The following is a 25,862-nucleotide window of genomic DNA, read 5'->3' as shown; positions in this document are numbered from 1 at the left end:
CGCCTGAGTTTCTACCGCCAGCGAGATTGATTGCTGTTTTCTTACATGCATATCATTTCGGCGAAGCTGCGGGGCTTAGGGGCCGCCTTGAAAGCGCTGGCACCACTCTTCAGCAGCAGCCGCTGGTGTCAGCTCAGCTTCAATATCACTTCCGTAGTATCAGAACGTAGGAAACCTGGATCCGTCTCCTTTATTGATTATTTCTCCTCTTGAGTGCCTTCCTGCCTGTCCTCACCGTCGAGACGCATTTGACTTTTTGAGCATGGTTGTCAATAATCCTAGACAAGAACAGATGTGAGCATGAGGAAAAAGCAGGAAAAAAAATAGGTTCAAGAGAAAACTCTGCACAAAACTCTTTAGCGACCATAAGCCGATCATCGAAGGGCGAGCGAAGTTGAAGTGGATGAGTTTTGACATTGAACGATCGCAAAAAAAAAACGATATTGCGCAAAATGTTCAGTTGGGCATGGATGACATCGATATTGTTCATCTCGAGCGCTTTCATTGAGAGCCCTGAGAAAAGACCTGGTAGTATGTAGAGTTTGAGGCAACTACACGCTGTGGTTAATATTAAGAGTGGCTCTAGCAGGCAATGTTCTTGCCATGACGGCCAAGATAATCCAGATGCACATGAAACTGACAATCTCTCACTGAGGAAGCGGTATACGCCCGAGTTCGTGTCTTTTTCCGTGTAGCCTATTCAAGGACATACGTTTCCCATAACAATTTTCGAAGCTCTACCTGAAGCTGAAATTGACATATTTGCAAGCATTTTGAGCGATGAATTTTATATTGTTTGTGCCCCTAAGTGCGTACAATAAATAGAAAACTGTAAATTGAATGTTTCCACATACTAGCGCTTTGAAAGTCATTATATTAAACTTTATTCATATTATATTTACAGACTCGTACCGGCAAACCAACGCCACAAGTTGGCTTGTAGGATGTCACCCGGTAGCAGCGACAATCCCAGTACACACTATTCCGCAATAGAGAGCGAAATATAACAAAAGAGAATATATAGCCATGTACAGGTGTCCTAGAACTTCTACACTAAAATAAGGAATCGGACGACTACATATATACAGCCTAGAAAGCAAATCTTTGCAAAGGGAAACAAAATAGGCAGAAAGTTAAAAGCTCTTCGGGTTGCCATTTTTCTAGCGTTAAAAGTGCATTTCAAATCTCAGTGCGAGAGGTCCACAAAATACATTAATCTGACAAGTCATTAGTGATAGAAGGGACGTAATAGGGCATCCTTGTTTCCCCGGGATGAGTGCGAAAAATTAGCACAACGCAGCGCAGTAGGTGTCTCATTGGTTCAGCTCTAACAGTTACAATATTATAAGGACTATCTCAAAAGTTTTTTAAAACTACTATTTGTCTAAACAGATTGTCAAATAAAGAGACTGTCATGGCTTTAAGCACACTTACCAGTCTCTGCTTATCGGGTTTGTAAAGGACAGCTTTGGCAATGTATTTGAGAATGGTATCCACTCTATTTTTCCACATGGCGGAGATATTACGGAAACAGCAGATGCCATATCTTAAAGCACTATAACCCACGGATTGCACTACAGTATATTTAACTCAGAAAGGCATGAAACGCTACTGAAGAAAAGATAACTCGCTCAGTGCTCTCCCAATGACGGCATCACGAAAGTTGCAAAAAAAATAATAATAAAGCGAGGTCACTCCACCAGGACAGCAATATTAAACGCGTGGGAGGAAAAAAATGCTTATTCTCAACACGCTGTTCATATTGAAACGGCTGTCGCTACAGTTCTTAAGAATCACCGTGACACCTCTTGCACTTTTGCGAAGTGGGAAAGGAAAGCGTTTTATTGATTCTTGACTGGCTGTCTCGAATGTTATGAGAAAAATAAAAAGGCACAGCCGCGGAAACGGAACCGGAAAAGAGCGGGTGACGAGTGATCGACGCGAGTATTCTTCTCGACACGGAGCTAGAGAAAAATAAAAGAAAGAGGGAGGCTATTCAAATAACTGTGAAGAATCGGATGCACGAGAGATAAGAAAGCTGCAGGAAGCAGGATGGTCGATGTTGGTGCAAAAGAGTCCCGCAGCAAAAGGAAGTCGCGGAGGATGTCCCCATGCGCTCTTGAGAGTTTATTTCCCTCAGAAAAGTTTCACACTTGGAGGAACTGCTGGAGAACAGTACTGCTGGGTGCGTAAAAGAGCCCTGGAGGAATGAGAACGGGGAAGGAGGAGTGGGTGGAGGGGAAGCACCGAAGTGGTAGCCTGGGAGTAGGAACGCGTGAGGTGAGGAGTTGGAAGTGTGGAAAAGCGCCACCCGTGTGAAGAAAGTCGGTTGATAGCGTCTCTCGCGCGGTACCAAAAAAAGACTCAGCGCCATGGGCATGAGCAACAAGCCCGAAAAAGCTTTCCTCTGAAAAGAGGAGGAAGAGCCCAGCCGCCGGCTTGGCTCGGCTAGTCGAGGCTCGAGTGAGCGCTCCGCAATCTTCGCATCGCCTTCCCCGCCTCCGTTCGTTCCGCCGACCACGGAGGAAGGCACGTCTGGGCAGAGGTTGATAAAAAAGGTCGTGATAAATGACGCCGGCTTGAGCAACGACTGCGCCTTTTTGCAGGCGCCAGCTGCTGTCTATGCAAGCCGAGCGAAGAAGATAAGAGTCTTATCAAGACCCAGCCGGCTATTTTATTTCAGGGAGGTGAAAATGACCAGGCTGAAACTGTAGACTTGGCCTCATTTAGAAAATACTGAATCAGTGAGTCAATCATTAAGGCCTATAACACCGTGACTCTTTCGCATGTGCAAGATCCTCTGGGATAGCGCCTTCAAGCAGGCTAATGGTTTCGTAGTGGTCATCCATTTAAGGAAGTTACCTGCTCACCGTTCAGTTGGCATTCTCTAGGGGAAATCAGCAAGATATAAAAAAAGGCCAGAACGTTGTGCTTCCTTACGATGTAAGAGTTAGCCACTTCTCTTATGTGAGCTCAGCTGCTAATGATCGAGGGAGAAAGAAAAAGAAAAACACATTTTCTCGGCTCAAATCTGTGGTCCTGCGATGGGCAAGTCACTTGAGACATCCCATGTGCGGTCATATCATGTAAGACATTGTATGCATCTCATAAATTGCAGCGTGCTAGGCAACCTGTTCATTGTCAGGCGTCCGGCTGATATCGTGGGAAAGAGGTGCTCTCGTCGAATAGACTTGGAGCAGATTTGAAAGAAACAACGAACACGAAGGAATCGTGACAGCACGGGAGGGTGGCACAGCATTGGAAAAGTACACACTGCACAGGTCGGAAGTAGTTTTTTTTGGGCTCTAGCATTTAACATAAAGGGAGTGGAGCCATAAGAGCAATCACAAAAATTGCGACCTCCTCATCTGGCGCACGTTGATCGCACCCAAAACACTTGAATCTCAATGCGATAACTAATCAATAAGCCCAAGTGACCGATAGAAGTTTTTAAGTATAGAATCGTGCACATGGCCTAAAGAACGGAGGTAACCTAAAAGCGCTGGAGAGAAAAAAGGCATAAGCAAATATACGTGGTCAGAGACAAAGAGAGCAAAGACGTTAGCAATATGGATAAGATAGTTAGCGCAGCCGGAGAGTACTACACAACTTCTCCCAATAGCCAAAATATTTAGATTGTTAATGAGAGAGGCAGCAGCGCACAACATTGTTATGGCCTTTTCTAAAGGCAAGCTAGAGATCTTTATTTGCAATCAACTGTCAATCGGTAAGGTTTAAAAGTTAACTAATTGAATTTAGTTAATCACTTTACTAGTTATCATCATTCGCCTGTTTTAGGCGTCCGCCGACACCGGTATTACTATGCGGGAAAAAACTGTGTTTCTGCATCAAAAACTCTTTACTTTAAAATAATGGACCTTTTAAAAAGAAAAGAAACAGCAGCTATATCTTACCGGCAGTCACCTATGAGGCAGAAACGTGGAGGCCAACGAAAAGGGCTCAAGATTAATTGAAGACAGCGCAGCGAGCTATGGAAAGGAAAATGATAGGTGTAACGTTAAGAGATCAGCAGAAGGAAGAGTGGGTCAGGGAACATGCGGGGGTTATGGACATCTTAGTCGAAATCAGAAAGAATGAAAATTTGCTGTCGGTTTAGCAATGCTAAGCTCAAAATTTTGTGCGAAAACCCAGTTTATTGCAGTGCGCCACCATAACCACGTACCTCAAAAGCACAACTGAAATGTCCACTGCCCAGGGAGCCAGTTATGAGGGTCTTCAAGCTTTTCATCGCCATTTCCACTTTACCCAATCTGCCGCCGCGGTGGCTCAGCGGTTATGGTGCTCGGCTGCTGACCCGAAAGACGCGGGTTCGATCCCGGCCGCGGCGGCTAGAATTTCTTTGGAGGAGAAATTCTAGAGACCCGTGTACTGTGCGATGTCAGTGCACGTTAAAGAACCCCAGGTGGTCGAAATTTCCGGAGCCCTTCACTACGGCGTCTCTCATAGCCTTAATCGCTTTGGGACGTTAAACCCCATAAACCAAACCAAATTTTACCCAATCTAGGCTGGCGGCCTATGCTTGAATGCCGCGTATCTGCAGCAATATTGTCAACGCCAAACGCGTATTGCTCTAGTGCCAAAATTCTGCCACTAGGTTGTTCTCGCCAACGCCTGCAGGGGACATCTACCTATCACTGCTAGAACATAGCTCGAAGCACGAATATTAGTTTGATAGTAGTACTACCTGATAAAAAATCCGATGTGCAATGCACAGCCCGAGAGTGCGTTCCAGTTACCACGAGGTGTTATCGGCTGCGGAGAAAAGCTGCTGCTCTCGTGCAGTGGCCAGCGAAGCTGATCTGTTCGTGCCGCCACGGGTTGGACTTCCAGTCATGGGATTATTTTTTCTTTATCATTTTTTTTATGTTTTACAGAAGGTCACCCTCAAGGTCAAGCATCACAAAACCGGGGAGCCAGTATGACCTCGTGAATTAGCGTTTTTTCTCTAATGGGCTTGAGCAGAGAATGTAGTGCGAAGGGGAGATAACAGATGGTCGTTAAGTGTAACGAACTGGATACCAAGAGAAGATAAGCGCAGCAGGGGACGGCAAAAAGTTAGGTGGACGGATAAATTTAAGATGTTTGCAGGGATGAGGTGGCCGCCGCTGGCACAGCACAGGATTATTTGGAGACATACGGTTAAGGTCTTTGTCCTACAGAGGACTTAGTCAAGAAAAGCCGAGGTCGTCGTTTGCGTCAGGGTGAGTCGTCGCAACTGTCCTCGGCGTGTTGATGGTGAGCTAAAAACGCGCGAGATTTTCCCAGAACAGTAACCCCAGTGGATCATCTAAGTGCATCAGCTAGATCTCGTGAACTTGTGTCGCCATCATTAACTCCACACAAGATTGTGAGCAAAGTGCACATTGTGGCGTGTGGCCTTTAGATTAGTGATTGGTCCCGCCAGGTTTCCCAGGCAGAGGAACCTTTGTAGCATAAGACCCACCGGTGGCAGCACCTGTCATCGGAGGGCAGTGGCTATTCGCTTAAGCGCTGTACCAGAGCACCAGGAGTGGTACGCAGACTCCTAACTGTGAACGCAGAATAGACAATGAGAATTTGTGCATATATGTGCCATCAATGCTATTGTCTCATGCCCTTAAGACGGAACTAAGTGTCCCTTCGACAATGAGAATTTGTGCATATATGTGCCATCAATGCTATTGTCTCATGCCCTTAAGACGGAACTAAGTGTCCCTTCGATCCTTTTTTTTAAACCCCTTCAACAGATCTTCCAAAATTATTTTCATGTTTAAAGCCGCAGCCGTGGCTCAGTGGCTATGGTGCTCGGTTCCAAAGAGGCATCCCGGCCGCGACGATCTCATTTCGCTGGCGACGACATGCTGGAGGTCGTGAACCGTGCGATGTAAAATCACGTTAAGAAGACCCAGGTGGTCGAATATATCTACAGCCTTCAACTACGGCGTCCCTGATAGCCCGAATCTCTTTGGAACGTTTAACCCCATAAAACTTAATCTGATGTTGGTCGCCGTAGGACAATTCATTGTTCACATCGTTTATTCTTGAGTTTGCTTTCGCGTTAGCTCGCCGGCCACACGACTGAAGGCAGCTGGATGCCCTAACCCTTTTTTGGTGCCGGTTACTGAAAAGGTGTTTAAGACCGTCGTTAACGGGAAATGCGCTAAAGATACGAGACCTAATGTTTCGCTGTATCGCATGCATTCTCGCATTTTCAGCGCTACTAAACTTCTAGCCTGTTGCGCGAAGGTGAACTTCAAAATGAAAAAAAAAATGCGAGCACTGAATAGATACAGTGAATAGTTACAGTCAAAGTGAATAAGCCTTGCGGCTATTCACTGTAGGAGGAAAAGTTCGTCGCATACGTTTAAGGGTTCTTAATAGAATCCGACTGACATGTGGCACAACCTACGTGCACCAAATGGCTTGGAACTTGAATTGAAGGTCGTTAGAGTCCAACTGCAACAAATCTCTATTAAACGCTCCTGGCAAACTCGCATCTTGTTGCGCCAGGCAAGAGTGTAAGCCTTTGTTGGTTAGCGTGTCGGTCCTACTCCGGTCTAATTACACGATCAGTAGTGGGCTGTGGGGAGGCATTTATTATAGCTTCATCCACAGTTGACGAGAGGTGTGCAAGCGGCCAGTCTATTGCTTTGAGTGCAAGGAAAAGAATGTCATTAGCTCCTCAGAAATAAAATAAAAATGTCTTCAACGCATACATCTCAATGAGTCACGTCCGATTTCTGCTTGTTCTGCTTTTTTTGTTTTTCTTACACTTTTCCTTTATTGACTTACTTTTCATCATTTTCTATTCGTCCGAGGCAATGCAAGACGCACCCGCACACACACACACAAAAAAAAGAAACTATCGAAAGTCGGCGCTAGTAGTCTCGAGTTTTTTCTGTTTTTTCCATGGTGTCTAGTCTTCTCAGGAAGCTAACCAATTCGCATGTTCACCGGTGGATGGCAGTGCTTTCCATAAGCTATCATCCACAGGTGGCAGCTACGGATAATACAGGGCCAAAAAAATTATGAAAGAAATAATCTCCATCTCCGAAAAATACGACCCCGGTACCCTGATGCTGCGATGTTATCGTGTCACCGTTTCACTTGTAAACAACATCGGCGCTGTGGTAAGAAACATAAGGAACATTTTGTTTATTTGTGAGTAGGGTACTTTAAAAAAACATACTGGTGAACAGCGCAAAAAAGGCGGGACAACAACAAGACAAGCGCTGACTATCAACTGGGTTTATTGAAGGACGGAAGGGTATATATACAAAAACATAACACAAAGAAGTAAGAGATAGTGTGAAAAGGGCCGTGAAAATCAAAACTTATGTCACATGTGAAGTGATGTAAGCCAATTCCTTGTTGCTAAGTGCCACGGAAGGACTGCTGATGCATTCGACACCTTGCCTGTGGATGTGATGCGCTTCCATTATTTCGCGCGTGAGTTTATCTTTATGGCGGAACAGAACTTCGGTTTTCTTGTACTCCGGTGCGCACTTGCACTTTTTGCAGCGGAACTTTGTGCGCGGAAGCCCGCCGTCCTGTTCTGATTTCCTTTCTTGCTCCCTTTCATGATGGCATTTGCACTTTTGACAATGAGCGGCAACGTGGCTAAGAGGGTCACTTTTCCTTGTGTTTTCATGCTCCATGAGCCTTTTGTTTACGCATCTGCCGGTCTGCCCGACGTAAACAGCACCGCAAGAGAAGGGAATTTTGTACACCACGTTTTCTGCACATGGTACAGAGGGTGAAACATGGCGTACCTGGCAGCCTTCCTTCTTCTCTTCCTTAGCCTGTGCAACCTGCTTGCACATGGAGCTCAGTTTGTGGGGAGCAGAAAACACAACATCGACATCATACCTGCCGGCAACCTTCTTGAGACCGTGAGACAAGCCGTGCGTGTAAGGAACCACCGCTGGTCTTTTCACCTTCTTGCCTTCATTGGGTCGGCCATTTTTTACAAATTTTATCAGCTTTTCGGAAGCCCTGGAAATTATTTCATCCGGATAACCATTTGCGCGTAATCTGCAAACCTGCATTGTGATGCTATCAGCAGTCTTCTCATGGCACGACTTTTTGCTAGCGGATTTCAGGCACGATACCGCTATACCTTGTTTTATAAGTTTGGAGTGACACGATGTAAAATTCAACAATGGTTTTTCAGACCTCGGGCAATAATACCAGCAAACATGTCCACGTTCAATAAATAAAGCCAAATCCAAAAACTGAAGCTGATTGCCGCTTGGAACCTCAGTTGTAAACTTGAGGCCGCGTCCGTATTCACTGAAGACCTTCAAGACATCAGCGAGCTTTCTTGGCAAACTGCCTTCATGAGCAATAACCAGGAAGTCATCTACGTACCTAAAGATACGAGTGACCATGCCTTCTGACGCTTTGCTAATATCAGAGTCAACATTGCCAAGAAAGATTGATTGATTGATTGATTGATTGATTGATTGATTGATTGATTGATTGATTGATTGATTGATTGATTGATTGTGATTGATTGGCAAGGGAAGGCATTCGTGCAAGCGGCAGGTGTTTACATAGGATCAAGGGTTGCTCCAGTCTTGGCTAATATCTTTCTTGGCAATGTTGACTCTGATATTAGCAAAGCGTCAGAAGGCATGGTCACTCGTATCTTTAGGTACGTAGATGACTTCCTGGTTATTGCTCATGAAGGCAGTTTGCCAAGAAAGCTCGCTGATGTCTTGAAGGTCTTCAGTGAATACGGACGCGGCCTCAAGTTTACAACTGAGGTTCCAAGCGGCAATCAGCTTCAGTTTTTGGATTTGGCTTTATTTATTGAACGTGGACATGTTTGCTGGTATTATTGCCCGAGGTCTGAAAAACCATTGTTGAATTTTACATCGTGTCACTCCAAACTTATAAAACAAGGTATAGCGGTATCGTGCCTGAAATCCGCTAGCAAAAACTCGTGCCATGAGAAGACTGCTGATAGCATCACAATGCAGGTTTGCAGATTACGCGCAAATGGTTATCCGGATGAAATAATTTCCAGGGCTTCCGAAAAGCTGATAAAATTTGTAAAAAATGGCCGACCCAATGAAGGCAAGAAGGTGAAAAGACCAGCGGTGGTTCCTTACACGCACGGCTTGTCTCACGGTCTCAAGAAGGTTGCCGGCAGGTATGATGTCGATGTTGTGTTTTCTGCTCCCCACAAACTGAGCTCCATGTGCAAGCAGGTTGCACAGGCTAAGGAAGAGAAGAAGGAAGGCTGCCAGGTACGCCATGTTTCACCCTCTGTACCATGTGCAGAAAACGTGGTGTACAAAATTCCCTTCTCTTGCGGTGCTGTTTACGTCGGGCAGACCGGCAGATGCGTAAACAAAAGGCTCATGGAGCATGAAAACACAAGGAAAAGTGACCCTCTTAGCCACGTTGCCGCTCATTGTCAAAAGTGCAAATGCCATCATGAAAGGGAGCAAGAAAGGAAATCAGAACAGGACGGCGGGCTTCCGCGCACAAAGTTCCGCTGCAAAAAGTGCAAGTGCGCACCGGAGTACAAGAAAACCGAAGTTCTGTTCCGCCATAAAGATAAACTCACGCGCGAAATAATGGAAGCGCATCACATCCACAGGCAAGGTGTCGAATGCATCAGCAGTCCTTCCGTGGCACTTAGCAACAAGGAATTGGCTTACATCACTTCACATGTGACATAAGTTTTGATTTTCACGGCCCTTTTCACACTATCTCTTACTTCTTTGCGTTATGTTTTTGTATATATACCCTTCCGTCCTTCAATAAACCCAGTTGATAGTCAGCGCTTGTCTTGTTGTTGTCCCGCCTTTTTTGCGCTGTTCACCAGTATGAATGCATACCAACTCGCCCAGATCTCAGCCTTACTTTAAAAAAACACTGTATCTGCCTAGATATGCACAGTTCCGTGCTCAAAGGTGTGCGACAGATGATGTACGCATCACCTTCTTTTCTTTTTCCTCCTTGCTGCCGCATTTCCTCTTACTCCGGTTGTCCCTAAATAGTACGAACGTTAAACGTCTGAAACGGTTCACTGCTACAGCAAAAATCATGGTTTCCTCATAACACGTTGCTCCAAAAGATGCCCTACTCCGTTGCTTGGCAAGCTTACAATCTGAAACTGGACAAACAAAGAACCCTAAAGCCGTTTGGAACGTTTGAGAGCCTAGTCGAATAGGCGTTCTCGAGTAAATTGTCAGGTTGTGGTAACTGCTGGCAGTCCCTAAAGAAGACTGAAAGATGTGCTTGAATCCGGAAAACTGTTTATTAGGTGATCTTGTGCCCGCAAGCAAAACAGGGATCGAAGGTTAATTAAGATATTAATTGCCTTGGTTCTCGACTGCTCTGAATGTAAAGATTATGACGGACCATGCCGAGATAAGACGCTTATAATAGGGCAGTTTCGAACACCGTAAAAAGATTGTCGTGCATTTTCAATCATTCCAGATAAATGTGGCTCTAAGGTGGCTATCGAAATGATAGATCCGCCAGCCAGTGGCTCTTACCAGGGAACATGCATAAAGAGAGATAACAAGACGGGGCAGCAATAACCACAAGCGCTGGCTGCATAAATACTTCAACTACACAACTACGCTTGAAAGCCTCTAAGATACACCTCGAATGGTAACCTCGAAGTTATAGTTAGTTTCTCTTGGAAGGTAATTTGTGACATCACGGAAGAAATAATAGTTCGCTGACTTTCATCGGAAGCTGTGTACTAACAGGGCTCATTACAAGAAATGTCCTTGAATGGGGTAAGCGGCATGAAACTAGAGAAGCAAAAACTGCAAAGCAATTGAGGTCTGAAGGCTTCGCAGGTCCACATATTCTTGAGCATATTTACTTGCATTGTTGCATTCTTGTCGGCTGTCCCACACAATGAAGTGAATGACCAAGAGCAGCTTCTCATCGTGGTCCTGGTTCTTTCACCTAACTAGACGCCACACAAGTGAAAGCTCAGAGCAAAAAAAAAAAAAAAAACCCTATACTCCGATAGTGCACCAGCAGGTTTGGTTATCATAGCCAGACCTACACAGAAAGATTGAGGTAAGTCTCTCTTAACAATTCTGAGCAACCCGTGTGGCCACGCATTGCTTACTGTTTCCAGCAGGCAGTAATTTGCTCGCCCGAAAAACAAGACGGGATAACACCTGTGTACCGTTGCCGTCAGCATTTCGTACGAGTTTACGAAGCTTCATTTCGCATAGTACCACATTTATTCTTCGTGAAATCATCTCTTCTTGCTGATGTCATTGGAGTTGTCAGTCTGTCTAGGCGAATTAACTAGCCCCATGATGCGACTGTGTGCTTATCAGTCTGAAAAATATTTTTCGCTTTTTACGTGAATACATGGCACAGCGCTTTCAATCGGTTGGTTTGGTTGGTTTATGGGGTTTAACGTCCCAAAGCGACTAAGGCTATGAGAGACGCCGTAGTGGAGGGCTCCGGAAATTTCGACCACCTGGGGTTCTTTAACGTGCACTGTCATCGCACAGTACACGGGCCTCTAGAATTTCTCCTCCAAAGAAATTCCAGCCGCCGCGGCCGGGATCGAACCCGCGTCTTTTGGGTCAGCAGCCGAGCACCATAGCCACTGAGCCACCGCGGCTTTCAATCGTGAATGCTTGACAATGTTTGCATTTCTCCGCATTCTGAAATTATTGGGTTACAATTTACGTTCGACATATGCAGTGTACGTGCAATACGAAACTTCTCAGTGATTTTGCTGCTTTAACATAATAGTCCTTATTCGGAGAAAACGCCTTGATCTGAGTGTCCGATGCAGCCACCTATCATCCACCTCCACCCGCGAGAATTTTCCATCCAAATGAAGCCTATACTAGCATAGCAACGAAAAAGTTGCGGCGAAATGAAATTGAAATGCTCAATGGGAAAGTGATCGTTAAAAAAGCGAAACGATAAAGCAGACACAGCTAAAGCTGATTTACCACCTACCGTATCAGATCGCATAATTGCCGGTCATTTTTTTCTTTTTTCAAAGAACATATGTTGCGGTGCAACATTCAGCACAAAGTAGGAAGCACGATCTGCTATTAACATTATTAAAAAAAATGACATCGCCCAGACTTCCTGTTTTAATCACTTTTATTGATAGTGCGAAGGCAGGTGTTCAATTCACTGTGGGAACAACTAAGCTCGCATTGAAAAGCAAAAGGGAAGCTTTCAATGCCATACGGCACGATTATGCCTGAGTGAAGCCCTGATGTCTTTTCTATTTGCCCGTTTCAAGATATTGCTTTCGCAAGGATAAGTGTTTTGCTAAATTTATTGAAGATAAATACAAAATCAACAAAGAGACACCACCAAAAAAAATGCCCGAGTTAGAAGAATTACTTCTTCGTTAAAGATTTTAATGACGACAATATTATTTTGTTTATGAATCGAGGCAATCCCTCATGTAAAAAGCTCCAAATAGAGTATTTACGTAATATGAGCACGGTTTGTACTTTGTCAAGGCTCCACCACACTCGGCAGACATTTGCATAGGACGTGATACATCTTTGTTTTGTCGCTCGCGGCAGCACCCGATAACTTATTACCCTCCATCGTAATAAGCATGCACATCTTGAATCGGTTGATTGTTTATACATATCTAACAGGCACAAACAGTGCACATAATACGTATTTTTAAGCCACCACGAGCTGTTCAACATGCTTATAACTGTGTTTTTGTAGTTTAACAGCATTTTTGTGAATATATTAAACGGAGAGCGTATCTTTATTGTTATGAATTGCTTTCTGACAATCATTTAGAAATCATGATAGTTTTTTGTGATTGTGAGTACATAAGATGCATTTTAAAGCACGAAATTTATTAAGTGGCGTCTATTTTATGGGCTGTGGCATCAAAAACCCATGTACCTTCCTTGTGCGCTGGTATAAAAACCTTGAATCCTTTTTGACGCCGCAGGGGCAATGAGTGGAGTTATTCTTTTTGTGATTTTTTGCGCGTACCTTGCCTGTGCTTTTAAATATCTCCCTATTGTATGACCTGAAACGTAAAACGAGGCTCCAGCCACCCCGCCCGGAAAATAAAAAAAAATGTACCATTAAAAGCTTAGAAACGGTGTCCTTGGTAGTTCGAGAACCTTTTAAGGAAACAAGAAGGAACGGAAATTTTCCTTTTGACAAGATATTTTACTTTTACATCGAACTCTTGCAAAAATTTTGTATGTTTCGAAAGCTGAGCGCTGGGAAGAATAAACCTGCTGTGATAATCGGCTTCTTTCAACAATGTTCGGGCTGCTTCGATGCCGGAACTTTATCGGCGGCAGCTGGTGAAGAAGCCAAGCGAAGGAAGACGACATAAGTTTTTGCTTCCGATTTTTCAACTTACGTTGAGAATGGGACAAGAGCTTTCTTGTTCGGGTTTTTATAAGGAACTGCTAGTAGAGGCTATAGAAAATATTCTTAGGTGTTTCCCGCTGCTTTTTCGCTGCGGGTGCTCTCGTATGTATGTGAACCTTGCGTTTTGTTGTCCCGCTCACTTTGTTCTAAAAGATATAATCTTACAGTCCTCCACTAAAAGGTTATGGTAAGGATGTAAACAATGTTAGCCTATAAAAAAACGCTAGTGTTTCAAGTGTTTTCAAAAGTTCGGAGTATCACCCAAGCAATGGAAAGAATAGATACAGGTAAACATGCTCATTTTTTATGCGGGGCTCATATGATTAGAAGAAATGCCACAGCTCTGCATTCGTGCCATCAAAATGAACGGAGACTGAAACGTTTACAGTCTATTCGGCCTTCCACAGTCGGTGCAAGAGTGCAATACACTGAACGGCTCACATTGTACATTCTAGAACGGCTCACAGATTGTGCTAGGAGTACACTTTGAATGGGTCATGTCCAGAAGGCTCAGGCCCTGGGCTGGTTGAAGTGCTTCGAAGTTTGCAGGTAAAATCACGACCCCTGTCTCTCTCTCTCTCTGTATTATTCCTGAATTTGCAGTTGTGCCGCAAAGCTTCGCAGCAACCGTGCAGGACGTCTACGCCGTTCGAGGCAACGCAGCCGTCCTGAGGTGCAGCCTACCAGCCGCAGTCAGGGACTATGTCTCAGTGACGTCATGGGTACGCACTGACGGACTTTCTGTGGCTACGGCAGGAAATATCGGACAGCGCGGTGAGTACGAGCTTGCGACATGATAAAGCGCCGCATTACCTGTACTTTTAACTACCTACCCGCTTTGAAGCAAGAGAAACGTCCGCCTTAGCTTGCTTGGCACATTCCTTCCTAAGCCGCAAATATGATACAGTTGATAACATTGTGTCGTTTGTGATTAAATTGCTGTGATTCAAGAGAAAAGAATTTTTCAGTGAAGAGCATAAAATGAAACGAAAATTTACCCCTTTTTGAACCTAGCTTGCCTTGCTTTATACTAAACCCTCACCACTATTTATCCTCTAATAAGCCAAGCGTATGCCGCAAAACATTCGAACTGACGCAAGCAAAACACAGATCATGCTGTTTTCGATGTCGCTGGCCTCCACCTTTTGCGACGCGCTACAATCATCGATCTTCTTACGCTGACTCACGTGGAAGGCTTCTGGAAACGAGTGGCGTAATTAGGGGCTTCGCTGCAGCGCGGAACGCTCAGTCGTTACAAGCGAGACCCGTTCTCGCGCATCGCCTCTGGTTCTATTTCGCTCTCCTCGCGGCCCCATCAATATACTCCCACGGAAGAGGCCGGCTCGTTTCTGCCGCTCAACTTGGTGGGCCTGCGCTCCGGGCCGTCGCGTCGCTCGCTCCGTCAGTTCGCTTGTAGCGGTGCACTAGGCCATGGGGCTGGGAAAATGTGAGGCACTATTGTGCCTTCCAGGAAAGGATATAGGGAAGAAGGAAGTGCTGAGGGATCAATACGAAGAATCGATTGAACGGAGAGAGTTCTATACAGCCTGGCTTTAGTGAGTGACGCTTTGTTTGAAAACAGAACGGATGCTTTTAGTGCGCAAGCACTATTTCGCTAGACATCCGCGAGGTGTGTCTGAAGCCTCTCAGGTACGTGCAGAAATAAAGTAAATATTTCCGCGACTGAGTTTCGAAACCCTCTGCGGCGCGATCAGAGTAGCGGCGCTGGCCACTGCTCGAGAGCACTATGCTACCGCCTCAACCGATCACACCTCTCCTTAAACTGCCACCTCTTCTTAAACTGCCTCTCCTTAAACTGCTGTCGGGACCCTTAAACAAATTTTGTTGGGTCCCTGAAATTGTCTCTTTGTATTTCATGTTTTATGCTAGATAAATACTTCTTTCTTCTTTCTTTCTTTCTCGCTCTGTGCATTCTTCATCGACTTCCACCTGTGCGCGAAATTCTCGAAAGGAAAGGAAACACGCATAAGCGGCTGTGTGAGTGAACACCTCACTCACGCTTTCAGGTACAGGGTGGTGCCGTCCCTCTGCAAAAACTTTCTTTCGCACCATAATTCGCGCTTAGGAATGCTAAACTGAGAGCATTACTTTGTTCTGTTAACTGCTTCTCTTGCAGCCCCGTTGTTTGACAAGACGAGTCAACTACAAACAATGATCACAAGAGATATGGGTTGTGACTGGCAAATAACCTATCATCTGATGTGGTCGCCCACAGTTATTCTGTAATACCTCAAAGTGCTTTAGCACGGTGGATCGTTAAGGCTTCAAGGGGCCGGTGGCTAGTGTCGGCCTACACGCGTGGCCCTCCGTGGTGGTCCTCCGCGGTGGTGCTCTGCAGTGGTGTTCACAGAGATGAATGCCATGTTGCAAGACAGCCTCACAACATCGCCGATAACTATGTCTCGAATGTGCTTCACAAGTGACACCTAGTGAGTACGTCGACGTAATTGGCCGACGACAATTAGATGTCTATTTTCAAAGCACGGCACGCCGTGCTCGGGAAGATCACCTTGTGCAGGAATTTTGGTATCAGTATTGCTTACAAAGCCCTTGAGGCATACGCACGCCCCAAGTCGGCGAAGCCAACACTCAGTTGGCTTTCCCCAGCGTCAAGCTCCCATTTCTTGACGCTGGAGAGTTTAGTGGACGGTCACCAGCATACCCGTAGCCTGGAGCACTCCGATCATTGATGCTGAACTTGTTCCCACGTATTGTTATGTTCAGATTGACCGACAAGCGCTGACAACTGTTTTGTTGCTAATAAAATAAAACTATGTCGTTCTCTTTTCTTTCGGACTTGGACGTTGTAAATGCACTAAGTTATCTTTGTAGCTGCTTTCCTGTCGAAAAGGAAAGTCACATTAGTGTCAGCAGTATGGTGATAGAGAGGCATGGGTCTTGAGCGTTCATAGTTTCACTAGTACCTCATTTACTTCCATATACTAGGTTGACTCGTTTTTCGAAAATTGCGCTTTCCAATCAATGGGGTCAAACATTATGCTAGGCACGCTCGCGGTAAAGAAGAAAATCGGCTACAGAGGGTGGAAAGGGTCGAACAGGACGACGCCAGACATCCTGATGAGTATATCACAGCCTTTCCGCAGCCTTCGCAAAGTTCTGCAGTTGTTGCGTCATTACTGCAGAAATGTTTCGCGAGCCCTACTTTATCAAAAGAGCCGCGAAAATCATCAGGTAATCCCGATACGAAGGAAAACACGGAGCTTCCCCACACCATCCCCATGCGTACTGTAAAGACGAAAATTTTCCAAGTCGCCTAGCCTCGCAGCAATTTATGTCTTTCGAATCACGCTGTCTGCTATCGACAGCTGTTCATAACGAACTGGCGGCGTTAACGTCTCGCGTGTTCTTAACGCATCCTTCGGAATGAAGTGTTGACTTTTGCACTGAGAGCGCAAGTGTGTCGTTTCCAGCGATAAGGGTCTCATGGCGCCCCTGGAACTCCGATATGCGACGCGTTGCCCCGGTCACCATAATTCAGTGTTGGAGGACTGTAACTACCGTTCATCTACCGATGTGGCATTCAAACATTATTTTCCCCTGTTTCTGATCCTTGAACCTGATTCTGGTGTGTTTGACCTTACAAGATGTATCGACGAATGAGTGAATACAGCATGTACGAAGGGCGAGTTACCGGCTCTGCGAATGCTACACAGGGGGTGCGAATGTAGCAGGAGAGCGCACTTCCGCGTATTTTAGGCGCCATTTCTTTTATTACAACAACAGACGTTATTAACGAGGAGAGCGGAGGCCCGGGCGTGTATCCACGTGTCTGACATCCAGGACTTCAGACAGGCAAAAAGCAAAGAAAGGCGCCGGCATTGTTACAACCGCGAGATGGCGGGCGTATGAACGTCATCATAAGTGAAAGTCATATAAGTATAAGCGATATAAGCGACGGACCAAATGAAAAGAGTTTTCGGCTGGCTAGGAAAGGAAGGAGAAAGGTATGCAGCAAGCAGACTGCGAGAACGGCGCGCTCTGCGTGCTTGTTGTGTGCGGTCGGGACGTAGATGGTAGCCGCTGTCGTGATGAAGCCACCATCAAAACGAGTATTTGGATGCCCAGCAACAACTTGCTCGCAACGCAAGCGAGTCGAAGCTAACCGCTTGCGACGGGCAAGGCAAGCCGACAGCGCAAAGCGGCCGAGTAATGCACGCGGCAAACTAATGAGCGCAGAGCGTCGGCTGTCGACAGGAGATTCAATGGCAAGAGGGCAAGCGGAATGGTGCATAATACTAGTACGCGAACAAAAACAAACAATAGCGCAATGCTATGATTCATGGCCACAAAAAATACTCAGATTATCTTCTTTGTAAACTATGGCATTGCAAGGGATATTTGCAATACATGTTTTGTAGTGAAAATTATGTGCAGTGAAAATTATCTTTACTCTTCATACATCGTTATAGGTGTTAACTAAGCGCAAAAACTTACTGCCGCCTTCATATGCCCTAAACACTAGGACCTGTGTCTTAAACGGGTAGTAGTGACGTAAAAAACATCATAAATTATATCTATTATTTTTGTTACAGTGTTATTATTGTTAAGTTTGTGGAAGAAAAACTGGAAAGTGCGGACAAGATTTTGGTAAATATTGTAAAGTGGTCTTGGAATTTAATCTTCCTTGCCAGATATTCAAACATAATGTACAGGGCGTCCTAACTAAGTAACCGTGATCTGAAAACTGCAGGGTGCCCTAGGTGATTGAAAACAATTGAGTAGCATAGCCTAGTAAGCAGTACTTTTTTGGTTGAGGAAACTTAAAAATTCAGGGTAACACTTTGACGATCTAAAATGCGCAGAGGCGAAAGCCTTTAACTTCATCTGTCGCTGCCCTGTGCTTGGCAACTGTTGAAGATTGTTTGGCGACTCTTGATGCTGACTCTGTCTGGAACGAGACCTGTTTCCAGACTGTATCTTTATTAACACGCTTTTATTGGAAGACGACGTTTGGGGTCTACAGCTGCAACCATTCCTCCTGTGGTCCGAGAAATTGAGTGGCCTCCAGTCTGACACTTGCGCTCCGCACCTTGGGGCTTCTTTGTAGGAGTGACTGACAGGCGATTCTGACGGATCCATTAAGCATTATGGATCCTCTCGGTAGGCGCGGTGTTGCAGACTCTTCAAGCGCTTCCGTTCGGCATCGCGAGTGCGTTTCGTAGCGGGCGACATAAGAGCACGCGCGGGTTTCATCCGTCCTGGGCAAATGTTCAGAGAGCAACTGAGGAGAGAGCACTGGGTGGTATGACCATTGCGCAATCTTGTGACGTCATTGCGCATGCGCTGCTGTTCAACCACAAGAGGATCGCGCATGGGGGCACCGCGCATGCGCAATGTGCTCGTTGAGTGGGTTTGCGTGTTTACTGCATATTAGTAACAAATTTTCAGTAACTATTTGTCTAATTATCATTCAATAATTAACTATTCATGATTAACTAATTACCATTAACTACTGTTCACAGATCTACTACTACAACATTAACTATCATTATTGACTTTTCATGTAACCCGTTAACCATTCTTACCACCATACTGATGATTGACAGGTGCCGCGGACGCACGGACGGACTGACACCCTGGCGAGTCATGAGCCATAAAAGGCTTTCGGCTTAAGAATGAGTAAAGAGCAATCAGCTTTTTTTAAAATATCGGTGTCTGGAATAAAGTGTGAGCGCGGAAGTTTACGATCGTCTTGAAAAATAGCCAGCTGAAATAAAATTGCCTAAATACTATTGCATTTGTATACTGCTCATTCGTTTCATTCCAAAAGGTGCATTCAAATAGGTGGTGTGAATTTCTCGAGTCCTTGAAATACTGACGACGTCACTAGTTAAATCGTAATGCCACGGCACCGAGAGGGAAAACGAGACCTGATGGAAAAAAGGGACAATGTGATATCTATATTGTGCCAAAGAAAGGCTACTTTAAATGAGGAATACCTTGGTATACCACAAAATCAATGCGTGGTTAAAATATTATGGCTAAAATGGTCATGCGTATGCCAAACGAAAATGATCAATGTCTAAACGGTGCCTCCCAGTGCAATACGATATATCACACGTCATAAAATTAGTTCAAGTAGTGTCCTCTGGCCTCTCATCATCTCCAATTTTCTCTTCATTTTTTTTGCGTTTTATCAACAAATACTGAGGTGTCAAATTTAAAGCTCCCATACTGACCTGCCGAGCACGCTGTATAACAAAAGGCAATAAACTGAATTCACTTTCGTACTATTTTAAACAGCAAACTGCAGCTGCTGATCATTTTTTTCAGATCTCGCTGTAAGAGCGACACAATGGATTAAGTACAGAAGAGAAAACAGCTATAAAACGGCCTCTTTGTTGTCTCTCAGATGCTTTTGTACCGGTTTCCAGATACCAAAAATGCCACTGAGTGCAGTTTGTTCTAGTGAGAAGATTTTCTGGCAAAAGTGCTGCCCAGGGGCTCACATATTGCCTTCGTCCTTGGTCTCGCCGAAATAAACTGTTTGACAGGGACGATTTAAAATTGGAGGTGATGTAACTCATAGACGCAATATGAAGGAAGTACCTGATACGTGTACGAGGGTTTGTTACGGCTACTTTCGCCCCGTTATAAAAATAAAAATCAGAAGCTGAGCTCTACCATTGTTATAGTTATATAATAGGGTATAGCAACCGGCTGACGTATATGCTGGGGTATAGCAACCAGCAGACGTTGCGGGATGCGCACGATACGAATACCGGTGCAGCGAAATTCTGCACCAGATGAAAAAGAAATAAGATTTTCGATGAATTTCAGTAACCAGGCCTGGGGTGTGGCCTAATAACAACGACCAGGTCACATCATCTTGTGACGTCATCACAATGTGCCCACCGAACTGTTAGCAAATTATCCACCGTGGCAGGTGGCAGTTGAATTAAAGATTTATTTAGCTTATTAGGGAGAAGCATTTCGTCTGCACTGGAGATAGATAGATGTCGATGATGATGACTAATCCAAACCTGAACCTTTTCGTAGAAGCGACAAGTGTATCATGCGGATTTTATTTGCTCGAAGCTGCTCTTACGCTAAAAACGAAACGAAATTTTATGGCCACGATTTTGTCGCAAATTCCTCCCGCAGCATCTTGTCTCAGTCCAATGACTGTACGTCAGCTCCAAAATATCAAAATTCTTTTAAAAAACTTTTGCTTACTGAAAGCGTGCGAATATATTTAGTGAACTGCAAGACTAGTTTGAAATTTCTCTTATCACTTCTCTTTGCTTACAGGAACGCCCAGTCGTTACGTTATGCTACCTACCGGTGAACTGATTTTGCGCGAAGTGACAGCGTCGGAAGCATTCCACAGCTACCGCTGTCAAGTGCACGACTCCCTCACCGGTCAGAGCCACATCAGCGGGAACGCAGGGAAGGTGGTCGTGACAGGTGAGTTCAAACTCCTGATCAATCCATTGCATACTGGGGTTGTGTTCCTCCTTGCTGGCACGATATTAATGCTTGTATAGTAGTACGCATTACGAAAAAGTAACTGATTTGCGTTTTCGCAACCCAGCTTTCTTAGCGCAAATATTTTCAGTGGTTTGCATTGCGCAGCAGAATTCCGCTCTAGCAGAAGTTTTTACTGCGAAAGCAATACTAGTTGCACTTTCAGCCCGTCGCGTAGCGAGGCCGATAGCTACCATATTAGCATATTAGATTGGATTAGATTGGAATGGGTAACCAATGTGTCACCAAAAGTCTAACCACAAGCACCACCACCAGCTACACTACCAGCTGAACCATGGCGTAGCTACGGATATTGCTTTCGCAATTACCGGGATATACCAAGCTAAGCCACACCCATTTTTTTTCCGTACTTCTTATTGACGGCCACCTAGCACGATCGCCTGATCCAGTTTATACTCAAGCCTATAATAAAAGATTTCCAACCAATCAGTTCTTCCTGTTTGTTTTACTCGAGGAATGCGCGCCATTCACGAGTGCTTCCTTCGTAAAATTTCATTTTATTTGCAAGATATTTACAGGCTGCACTGTTACAGTCCTGGGTTCCCTGGTTTCCGCTTCCAAGCCTCGCTTGGTCAATATAAGCCATTCCCCCGGCCCATCTGCCCTCCTTTCTGTTCATCCATGCCTTTTCTTGCTGGCGGTAATATTCCGGAGTATTTCAACCGCGTGCCGAGTGCACTGTGTCCAGGAAAGGAGATATAGGTTCCCGCACGCAGGCCGCACCTGCCCCCGCCGGGCTTCTTCGGGCGAATAGAGCGCTGTTATCGCTGCAGCTCCACCGCTGGCCACTCCGGAAACGAGTAGCGTTAGCTAGCCAAGGCGTATAAAGGACGCTGCATCGGCGACTCGATTCGGTAGGCTGTGACGACGTGTCAGAGAAGGATAGACGGCGCGAAGAAAGGAATCTATCATAGCACGTGTCTGTCCCCTTCGCCTGGTTGAAAGCCTGGGCGTGTTTTTGTTTGATAATATGCTTACTGTGTTATCGACTGCGGCATGCAGTACGAGGATAGGTGCATCTATATGAAAGCATGGGGACACCTGCTTCCTATCCAAAAGAGGTGAACTCGTTCAAAATTACTTCTTAAGTTGTTTACTATAGCAACACATATTAGCTTGAGAACAGGGGCGTTCGAGTATTGCGAAAGCCAATTTCATCAATACATGCAAGCCAGAAGTTAATGCAGAAATTCTATCAATATTTTCCTCGATTTTCCGCTGAAACTCTGACCTTTGCTTTCCAGAATTTATCACGTTAGTTGGAATTCTTTGTAGAAATCAAAGAGGGACCAAGGACGACAAGACAAACAGGACAGCACTAAAGTTGGATAGAGCTTACATAAAATGAAAAGCGCCTCGCGAGCTTGGTCGACACGCCAAATAATTCGCAGCAAGAATGCAGCATTGTTGTCGTTTCAGCATACGAATTCTGTATTAATGCTTCGAATTCGCATTTAAACGAAAAATAGTACCTTCGTCTATAAAATTTCTGACTCTTTATGCATAGAAGCAACATGTTATAACGGAAATGTTTCGAACACAAAAAATGACTACAGCGTCAGAGTATGGCTTAATACGAGCAGATGAGGGAAAGGCTGTCCGCGCGTAGCCGTTCCGGCGGCTGTTTGACTTCGCGAGCGCGCTGTTCATCATCTAGTGCACGTTTACCGGGCGATTGATCCGTTGATGCAATCCGTCCTTGAAATGCACATACTGCCTTCATCCGGGAGTGATGTTAAATTTGAACGCGAAGCCCAGTTGCCTCGCGTACCGGAACGCGTTCGGCCCGATTCTGCCATTACGGACGGACGGTTCTTCTCATAGTCACGAGGACACCTGATTTGAGCTGATTCCACGCACCCGTGTGTGCAATGGCGAAGGAGAGGTGCTTCCCGCTAGCTTTTTCTCTAAGCCGCAAAAAACTGCGAAGCTAATACCAGGCGCAGAAGTTCGCTCGGTACACTCATGTGATCTCACTGCAACACGTACGCCGACAAACGAATAATTGTATCTCAACCCAACGACGCATTTCCAAACCGTACATCGTGCAGAAGGGAGCAGACGACGAATATAAGTGGGATCGCGGGATATCACTTTTGCCTAGAAGCGTCTAGGAGGGCAACTTAAAACAGAACACACACCAGGGAAAATGGTAAATGATTTGCAAGATGGTAATTGTTGCCGAAACAAAAGAGGAGAGAAATAATTTTGAGCGCGCGGCATCTCAGGATATATGGCAACACATACCCAGGACAAATGATAAGTGACCTGTATGCTCTTAACTGTATGCTTTAAAAAAGAAAAAGATGGAAAAATGAGCACTTCTGAGAAAGGGGTTCGAATTGCGTTATGATATATTTACAAATACGGCTCTAATGACTTGTGGCACGAAGTTTACCGGAACAAGCTATTTTAAGTGAGCTCGCGTTTATTTTGCGAAAATTGTCCTATTTAACTCAAGCTGAAGCTGCAGGTCTGCTATATACTTGGTAGGAAACGTAATGTCGCAGCTACAGGAGAGATCTTCTCCTAGCCGTAGCGAACACAAAGAGGGCAGGGGCGGGCAAATAGTGCTGGTGCTGCGTCGGAGCTGCGGCTTCTACGCGGCCTATGCTGAAGCCTTGTCCAATCTAGGCTCCCCGTAACAACTTTTCGCTCCAGAAAGAAACGAACCACAAAGAACTAATTATACCGGTATTTCGAGCAATCAGGGTTCTTTCAGCATGAATGTTGTTTTTACCGCTTAAAGCATGTCTAGCAAACAGCACAAACATATTATTTCGTTTGACGGTAGGTAACCAGAGCAGCCCTTTAGCAGTCACCACCCCCGACGGGAGTCTGGTCACACGAAATCCAGATTTTTAGCGAAAATCTATGTGTATGTTTCTGTCTTTCGCTACTCGTTTATTGAACTTAGGTGAACACGAGTGGCTAATATGTATTATTGAAGTCTGTGTGAGTAAAACACGCAGACATCGGCCTTATTCTGAAGGGTTTGCAGATTGTCGACTAATAGCGTTGGCATACACAGGTTTTCATTGCAATTTTTTTTTGTTTTCATAAGAAAGTCATGAAAACTCTGACTTCTTTCAATTATGCGCACTCTGCAGTTACATGCTAGACCTTCGAGCTTCGAGGAAAGCTACGCATCAAAGCCAGGGGAGATTTTGTTTTCAATGTGAAGGCAGTTAGAGCACACTTTAGTCTCATTTATCGTGAACTACCGCGAATGCCTAGATTTGTGCGTTATGTCTACACACGTCTTTTATTCGGCCTGAAATGTCTACACAAGCTAGCCCAAGGATTTCGATTAGCTCTATATACAAAAATAGGCTTTGTTTATTTCCTAAGAAAACATGCAAAACATCAAAGTAGAGCAACCTGCAGCACTAGTTGCCATCATTTTCATTCACATTGTATTCAGTTCATAGAAAACTCCCTCTTTTTTTGTTGTCGAATATGAAGCTCTTGATGGGATCTACACATAAGGTTCTGGAGAACTTTTCCGGGTCGCTAGCATATTTACAGTGGCATTTTGCTCTCATGTTGTAGAAGTTTCAAACGACAGACAGCGCTTGTACAAGCCATTTCTTTGATAATAGCAATCTTTAAAAAGCACTAAAGATCAAGGTGAATGTTTTTGGACATCTTTATTTTCTTCAAAATGCTTGGGAAACTTTTAGCTCAAGTAGTATTCGCTTCTAACACTAAATGATTTGACGTCGCAAAGGGTGTAAAGCCAAAAAAAGAAGGAAAACAATACACGTTATTCTTGTGTGCTGCTTTTTTTGCATTGCAGAAATTTAAGAATTGCAGCAAGTAGAAAGCGTGCATAAAAAAATATAGGCCGGGTCATGATGGGGGTCATTTATCTCTGTCAAAAGCAAAAGTGCTATTATACTTAATAAACAACCCCATGTATGTATTTCCTTCTTTTCCGTGCTGTTGCTGGGTGTCCAAGCATGACAGCTGTTGTTCACTTATTATACTTCCATAAAACATAAAAGATGCTCTCCATAATGATAAAAAAATAATAGTTTTTCGTGCTTAAGGTATGTTGTTGAGAGCAGGAAATTACTTTTCTAGGCAAAATGAAACATAAAAAAATTATTAATTAAATAAAATACTTGGAAGCGCATGGCTTCGCCTTTCTGCCAAGGGCCCAAGAATTTCTTAAGCACTCAACGTTCCAAAACGGGCACACATTGAAAAGTGAGCAAATATACTAGAACAAACAACTGATTTTTTTTTCAGTTTTCCAAACAGACACAAATAGAAACTAAATGGTTCATCAGAAGCGAGACCCCCCCCCCCCCCCCCCCCCGTTTATAAATTGCCACGGTGCCGTGTGATGGATTATACCATGTTTCCTAATAACCTAGAAAGCTTACCTGAGACAAGTGCACTGTTCATCAAAGCACTTTAATCAGGCCAAGGTTCAGTTCAGTGATCCCTCATTTTGTGATGAATCCTGACAGTAACGTAAATATAGATACGGATCCTTTAAAAGTATCAGCATGCTTTCACCTCCGTAAGCTTGTGTTCAACCCGTTGCACTGCGCAATAATGGCATCTAAAAACGCACGATTGTTGGCGAACTATACAGCGAACACGCACCGACAGAGGTCTCGGCTTACGAAACGCGCAGAGCTAATAAAATAAAAAAGCATCTAAGCTATTTAGCACAAAACTGCAATTTCATCGATAAACTGCTATTCTGCATATCTTCTTTTGGTGCTGGCGCACATCTTCCGGGTTTTCTTAATGAACGCTTCTTGCGCCAAAGTCGCGAACGAGTTTCACGTGAAGAGAGCCATTTTATCTAGATAACTCCGGATCCTGGCTGCAGGCACCATCTGTACAGCGAGTACGGAGAACTACACTGCGTGGCCGCTTCAAATGGATTCTCGAGGGGAGGGGGGGATTACTTCGGAGAAAGAGCCCAGATGGACCAT

At 44.8% G+C, this 25,862-nt stretch overlaps 1 protein-coding gene across 1 annotated transcript in view; it reads left to right on the top strand.

Moving 5' to 3' along the window:
- LOC149371592 (cell adhesion molecule Dscam1-like) overlaps positions 1–25,862 on the top strand; it is a 101,152-nt gene that overhangs the window by 10,392 nt on the left and 64,898 nt on the right. Inside the window, exons 2-3 of the mRNA XM_089565861.1 lie at positions 13,981–14,151; positions 20,671–20,826. Coding sequence (XP_089421987.1) covers positions 20,691–20,826 — 136 coding nt within the window. The 5' untranslated portion in view covers positions 13,981–14,151; positions 20,671–20,690. The remainder of the gene's footprint in view (positions 1–13,980; positions 14,152–20,670; positions 20,827–25,862) is intronic.

Source organism: Amblyomma mixtum, chromosome 1 (assembly GCF_055824585.1).
Source record: "Amblyomma mixtum isolate Tamu chromosome 1, ASM5582458v1, whole genome shotgun sequence".
NCBI lineage: Eukaryota > Metazoa > Arthropoda > Arachnida > Ixodida > Ixodidae > Amblyomma > Amblyomma mixtum.
Note: the sequence above shows the minus strand (reverse complement) of the source record. Positions and strands in the feature narration are given on the sequence as shown.